The 6,636-nt window shown below is 47.6% G+C and overlaps 1 protein-coding gene across 1 annotated transcript in view; it reads right to left on the bottom strand.

The window, feature by feature from the left end:
* Positions 1-6,636, bottom strand: part of MAP3K15 (mitogen-activated protein kinase kinase kinase 15) — a gene marked incomplete at its 5' end in the record, with an annotated part of 76,595 nt that overhangs the window by 1,523 nt on the left and 68,436 nt on the right. Inside the window, 6 exons of the mRNA XM_081125428.1 lie at positions 443-555; positions 2,103-2,316; positions 3,198-3,303; positions 3,928-4,113; positions 4,813-5,011; positions 5,519-5,675. Of these exons, the coding sequence (XP_080981554.1) occupies positions 443-555; positions 2,103-2,316; positions 3,198-3,303; positions 3,928-4,113; positions 4,813-5,011; positions 5,519-5,675 (975 nt within the window). The remainder of the gene's footprint in view (positions 1-442; positions 556-2,102; positions 2,317-3,197; positions 3,304-3,927; positions 4,114-4,812; positions 5,012-5,518; positions 5,676-6,636) is intronic.

The raw sequence follows: 6,636 nt of genomic DNA, 5'->3' as shown, positions 1-6,636 counted from the left end.
AACAAGGCAGGTTTACTGAGGTGTAACCTATGCAGTAAACCAACCTTTTTAAGGTATGCAGCACAGTCATGTGACCACTACAGTCAAGATACAGAAATTTCTATCACCCCAAAAAGTTCTTGTGGTCTTTTATAATCAGTCCCCCTTGCCCATTCTGATTTGTTTTCTGTCCCTATAGTTTTGCCTTTAACAGAATGCTGTTAATATTCTATATTTATGGAGTCATAGTGTGTAGCCTTTTGAATCTGGCTTCTTTCACTTAGCATAACATTTGTGATTCATCATGTTTTTAATGTACCAGTAGTTCCTTTTTATTATTGATTAGTATTCTAGAATCTACTGGAGTACTTAATTGAGATTATTCCCTATAACTAGAATATTAGCCAGCTTTTAAATAGTCTTTCACACAGACGTAAGTCAGAGCAAGTAGAAAGTCACTCACCATTAGATTTGAATTGTGACTGAAGGTGATGCAATGCTTGAGTTTTCTGTTCTAGGGTTTGCTGTATAAGATTCTGATTCTCTCTTTCTGTTTGAAGTAGGTGTTCCAAAAGTCTGGTTAAAAAAAAAAAAAGCCATTATCCAAAGAGTCTAACAACATTCAACTCAACTCAAACATGTGTTGAACATTAGAGATTGAAAGAAATGGCACAATCCCAATGGTCAGTCTCGTTTCTTAAAAGTTCCATGATCAGGTTTTAGTCTGCACATGGGCAAATTCCTTGTTTCCTCCCCTTGAAAAAAAGACTCATGCTCAGGGCAAAAGTATATTTTGTCTCAAAATGTGTCATGAACCAAAAGATAACCAGTGGAACTCAGCCAGAATGATCTGATAACTTCAACTTGTCTCCCTAAGTCAGATCAAGTCACTGAAACTAGTGGTCAGGCTCTTCCCTCCTCCCAGGGGACTAAGCCAAGGAGTTAGAAGCCATGTTCCTGTTGCACAGAAACTGGTCTCACAGATGCTCATAACCAGTTATCCTCAGGCAGCACTACTTCGGGCAGTAGGCACCATCTTCCTGCTCTCCCCAACAATAGCTAACGCACCTCCATCCTGCAAGGGCATTTGTGTTTTGTAGGGATTCAGTGTTTGTCAGGCATTTGCAGTTGGTGCTGGCTGCTATTTACTAATTCTACCGAGGCTGGTAACATCAACAATGGAGAAAAATAATCTTTGAATCTATATATATATATAAAAAACATTTTTTGAATTGGTGATTATAAGCTTTACCAGAAAAACATTTTTAAAAGTGCTAAGTATTACTGTCAACTTTCACATTTGTCATATTTCAAACTTTAAAAATTTTGCCACCACTACATTAATTAAAACTCCAGGTCTTTCTAAAAAGGATTATATCTGCTTAAGATTAAACATCAGAGATCCCTAGTGGTATATACAGCTTTTCTTCCAAAATATGTACACCTGGCACCTTACCAGTTAAATATTAATCAGTGTTACGGATGATCATACGGCAAAAAGGCATCATTTGGAACCAATACCAGCTTGTTTACTATAGCTGTGGCTCATACTTTTCTTAGATCCATGATGTGATTTCCCCCAGAGAAAACAGGAATCATTTTATTCTCTTAATAAATATTTTTTGAGCACCTACTATGTGTCAGGAAGTGAATAAAACAGACCAGCTTTGGGGGGAACCTCACAACAGTGCCAGGTTCCCTTGGCTGGGAAGGCAGTCCACGAATGCCCACCGAGGGGATCATGACAAACTTCCTTGGGGTCAGGGTTATGGGCCACACACCACTGCGAAGTGCTAACCAGTCCTCAACTCGGCTACTTCTGTAGAGGTGGGCTGCAGATGTCCACTGCTGAGCCTGCTGGACCCACAGGCCATGCCAGGGGCCCTACTTGGTGAAAAGACACAGAGAAAGAACTGAGATGCTACTGCCTTTAATATGGCTAAGTACTCTGCAGCCTGGATTCCCAATATTAAAGGGAGGCATTTAATCTGCCAGTTGAAGCTGAGAATACCCCCTTGCCCAGTTCCTTGGTGGTGAAGATTCTTTTCTGAGACCTAGGTGAGGCACTCAACAACTAAATCAATCGCCTTGCTGGTCCAGGCCATTGTCCCACCCCTGCTGACCTGTTGGTCTCCTGCCTCAGACTGTCCAGCTGGAGGCTCAGGTCCTGCTGGAGCTCCTGGGGCTGGACAACTGCTAAAGTGTGTCTGGCCCCTCCATGTATTGCATGTGCTTCTTTTCCAGGTGGGTCTGCTGGGGGACTGTCCTGGTCCATCTCATCCAGGCCCTTATTCACCCCTTCTGTCTCCAAGGCGGGCTCAAAGTAGGCTTGGAGCTCTGCAAAATCATGGAAGAAGAAAGGACCAAGGTTCAACAAGGCCGGGGCCTTGTGTAGCTTATATCCTGTGCCAGCAAACAAGGCTAGCCCTGCCAATGTGACTCTCTACTGGGACTGTGATTTTATAAATGGAGAGGGACTATTTAACTCAGTTCTCTGCAGTGCAAAGGTGATGAGACTGTTTAAAGATGAGGAAACTGAGGCTTAAAATGTTAAGTTAGCCAAGGGAAGCCTAGCTGTACCTTTTTAAAAAGGTACAGCTAGGCTTCCCACCTGGCTTGTATACTTTTACTACAGAAAGTTGCCGGCTTGGAGTGGGGAGTAATGCAGTCCTGGAGATTAAAGAGCTTCTGGAAGCTGGAAGCTGAGCCTGGCTACTGTGCATTCAGGGGAGCAGGCAGAAGACGGAGGGACCGAAACCCAGAGAGGAAGTGGCAGTGTCAACACAAGTTTTCCAAATCTCCCTTTGCAGGAAGAAGTCACCACAGAAAGAGAATCAACTTGGGTATTAAGCAGCGCTAACAGAGTTGACAAGAACAAATGATATCTAGAGCTACCATATGGTGATTCTGAGAGAAGACTGAGCCATTAAATCCTCATCCAACCGGCAAGTGTTCCTAAGGATGCACTGCAGGATCTATGCTAACTTTTAGATCATGAGTTTAGTCTTGGTTAGACCCAGGGGGCACAGAAATACAGCACCAGGAGAAATTCTTAGAATCACAGGATCTTAGCCCCAAAGGGTCTGTGACAGTATTACTTTATTGCAGGGAAGTATAGCCAAGATAGGAAAGAGAATGCAACAACTGTTGAGCACAGACAACATTTCTGGTCTTTTCCATAGCCTGAAGTTGACCTTGACTGAGGAGCAGGCACTTACCTGAGATGAGAGTGGTGACTGCCGCCATCACTGCTCGCTGGATGATGTTTTCCATCGCAAACATCCAGTGGGGGTTTCTTAAGTGGCTCCTCACCATTTTATTCACCTATAAATCATAAGAACCCAGATTTTTGGTCTATTATACTTTTAAGAAATACGAGTTTTTACTAATTCTAATTTGCTTCTACTCTCTGAGATAAAGTGTTAACCATTTTGCTCTGCATTTCTATCCTACTTATGTTTCTTCCAGACTTTCTCCAAGCTGACCCTAAGTTGTGCTGGGGTCCAGGAGATGGGTACAGTGATCAGCTCTACCACACTGGGCCTCTTCACTGTTTATTCTCTGAGTACCTATGAAATGTCAGGCTATGTATTGGGGGCTTGGGACACAAAAGCTCAGCCAGACATGGTCTCGGGCCTGGAACAACTCACATCTGTCTGGGCAGACACATAAGTTTAAACCCCAAACCTAGTCAGCTGGGAGATGCTACTTGTTCCCAAATCCTGCACTCATGCTATTTGTGGCTAAATGCAATTGGCCCGTTCACCAGTAATTGCATATTCAATGTTTAGAAGGAACTTCTGAAACCCAGATTCAGGTGTAAACAGGTGAGGAGAGATGGGGGCTGTGAGACAAAATGGTAACTGAACTCCAGAGGCTTGGCTATGAGCTGCTTCAATGGGCTACCTGCTTTCTGGCATGTCCTCTAGGGCCAGATAGAGTACTTACAACATTCTGAAATCCAAACAGTACCAGGAGAATCTGACTGAGGGACAAGCTGTCAAATTTCAGGTCCGCCTTTATCTCTGATATCATGGATGCCATCACTCTGTGCTCCTGAGAGTAGATGAAGTCCCTCAGGATCCCAATTATTTGCTTGATGTGGTCGACTGAGAGGTACGGTTCTTCTGAATTCTGATCACACACACACGCACACAAAAATCACTTTCATTGTCAGATGCAAAATTCAATAAGCATTGTGGGAAACTAGATTTAACTAGATAGTCCATGTTTCATTTGCTAAGGAACTGTGGATGCCTCAGGTGAGACGAGGTGTCTCTTCCTGGAATTCCCTCCATCGTGCCTGTTAGAGAGTTATGTGGCCCCCCTTCTTGCTGGCCTACATACACATGAAACTAAGACCCCCTAGGAATGGTTCCGCCATCCGGTTTAACCCTTGTAAGCCCCCCCCCCCCCCCCGAATAGGCCTTGTCAGAAGGGGCACTGGCCTCTTCCTGAAAGGACCTTTCCTTATGTAAAATAAGTTATAACTCCAATATTTTCATCCATAACCTTTCTCCCTAAAGTGGTTGTTCTCCCAGAGCACGGCAAGGGGTGGGAGCTCTTGGGCTTTGTGCTGCCATTTCGCTTGTTTTCCACCAGGGGCAGCACCACCCCATCCAAGCCTGGATTCACTGCAGTGTTCTGCAAACTGGTTTCAGTGGAGTTTTTTTGGTTTTTTCCCCCTTTGTATTTTCGTTTTGTTTTGCTGGAGGGACAGACATTGGGAAATAGTTATGGTGATTACTGTAACTGCAAATGTTCCAGGGTAGCAGGAACCTTGATCCCCCTGGACCTGTTCCAGGACCTGGACATACTCCCCCCAGCCTGTACCTGGGCCAGGCACTCCTGCAGGTTGGAAGCCAACAGGTTCTGTCCCTCCCAGAGGATTTTGTACACTGTGGTACGACACTCCCTGTCCTTGTTCAGCAGGAAGTGACCCAGGTCCTTGTCTTCAGGGTTCAAGGCTGTGCTCTGGCCTGCCATGCTCTGATCTTCCGTGATCCAGCTCTCATCCTGAACACTGCGAGTACTGCGGACAAACATAGGTGACAACCTGTGTCCCAAGCAAAGCTGTACTCTAGGACCCAAGAGGTGACTCTGCAGTGTCACCTTCAAGAAGATAAAATTACAGGAGGCAGGCTGATGGAGGAGAGATGCAGTGTGTTTTCTATCTCCCTTAGCAGCAGTGTCAGGAAGAGGGAAAACGGGGGGGGGGGGGGGGGGGAGAATGAGGGCCAACTGGGGAGGTGGAAGGGGCAAGGGAAGAGAGGGCAGGCAAAGAGGGCCAGAGACCAGAGAGAAGGGAACAAGGGAAGGAGGAAGGGAGATGCAGGAGGGGGGAGACTAGTAAGAGAACACACTGCCTTCCCCTCGCATTGTTGACCCCTGACACCCTACAGATCCAGCAGAAAGAAAGCAAAAGCCCTTCAAGTCCATTTGATTTTGACCCGGGAGGTATTTTCGTCACCTCCCACCCTGCTGCCCCCGAATGAGCAGCCCTCACAGGCCCACAGCAGGCGGACAGGGCAGGCAGTACCTGAGCAGGTTGCAGAGCCCACGCTTGGGCTCCCAGGTCTTCTCTAACCTTTTCGGTTGGGCGTCCAACTCCAGGGGCCCAGGGCCATGCTCCCTGTTGCTGCGGCCCACAAATTCCTCCAGTGTGCCCAGGGTCATGGCAGTGACCCGGGAACCCTCTGTGTGCGGCAAACATGAAGGGGCAGAGGCTCAGAGAGGTAGGGGGAGGCTTGGGGAGGCTCAGGGAGGGAGTGTGCAACCGGGAGGGGGCTCAGAGACTGAGGAAGCTGAAGGAGAGGTTCATAGGGAAGATGCTGGGGGGCTCAGAAACGGAGAATGCTGGAAGGGAAACTCAGAGAGGGAGGATGCTGGGGTGGGGGTGGGGGAGGCTCTTGGAGGGATAATACTAACATGGGAGACTCACAAAAAATGCTGGGGAAAGGATCAGGGGGAAGTTAGTGGGGGGCCTGAGCAGAGAGGGAGAATGCTGGGGGGAGAACCTCAAAAAGAAAGGATGCTGTAGGGGGAGGCTCAGAAAAGGAGGATGCTGAGGGGAGTCTCAGAGGAGGATGCTGGGAAGGCTCTGAGAGGGAGGATGCTGGGTGGAGGCTCAGAGAGGGAGGTTCCTGGGGGGAGGCTCAGAGAGGGAGGATGCTGGGGGGAGGCTCAGAGAGGGAGGATGCTTGGAAGGCTCTGAGAGGGAGGATGCTGGGTGGAGGCTCAGAGGAGGAGGAGTAAGGCTCAGAGAGGGAGGCTGCAGGCTAGGAGAGTTGCCCACTCAGAGAAAGATGGGGAGTCTCAGAGAGGGCCCATGCAGGGGCCTGATAAGCCTGTGCTGCTCTAACTGGTGCAAACAAATATCCAAGGATCCCGGTGAAATTTATCTTCTACTTCAATGGGTCAATGATGGGCCTGAGGCTCTGGGGTTCGAACCAGCCTGTGGGAAACACTGATGTAGCTAGTTATGCTCTAGTAACAAGATGCTGAGGTGCTCTGTCTTGCAGTTAAACCCCATGGACACCAGGGAAAAGAGAACAAAGGGCTTCCTTTTCAGGGACCACTCTTAGGTCATTGCCAGTAGGACTTACTGCCCCTTTTTTTGCCCCAGAAGGGGTCCCTTGGCTACAATGGGCTGCAGGA

This window comes from Miniopterus schreibersii (assembly GCF_964146895.1).
Source record: "Miniopterus schreibersii genome assembly, chromosome: X".
Classification (NCBI taxonomy): Eukaryota; Metazoa; Chordata; class Mammalia; order Chiroptera; family Miniopteridae; genus Miniopterus; species Miniopterus schreibersii.
The sequence above is the reverse complement of the archived record's forward strand: the minus strand, read 5'-3'. Positions and strand labels throughout refer to the sequence as shown.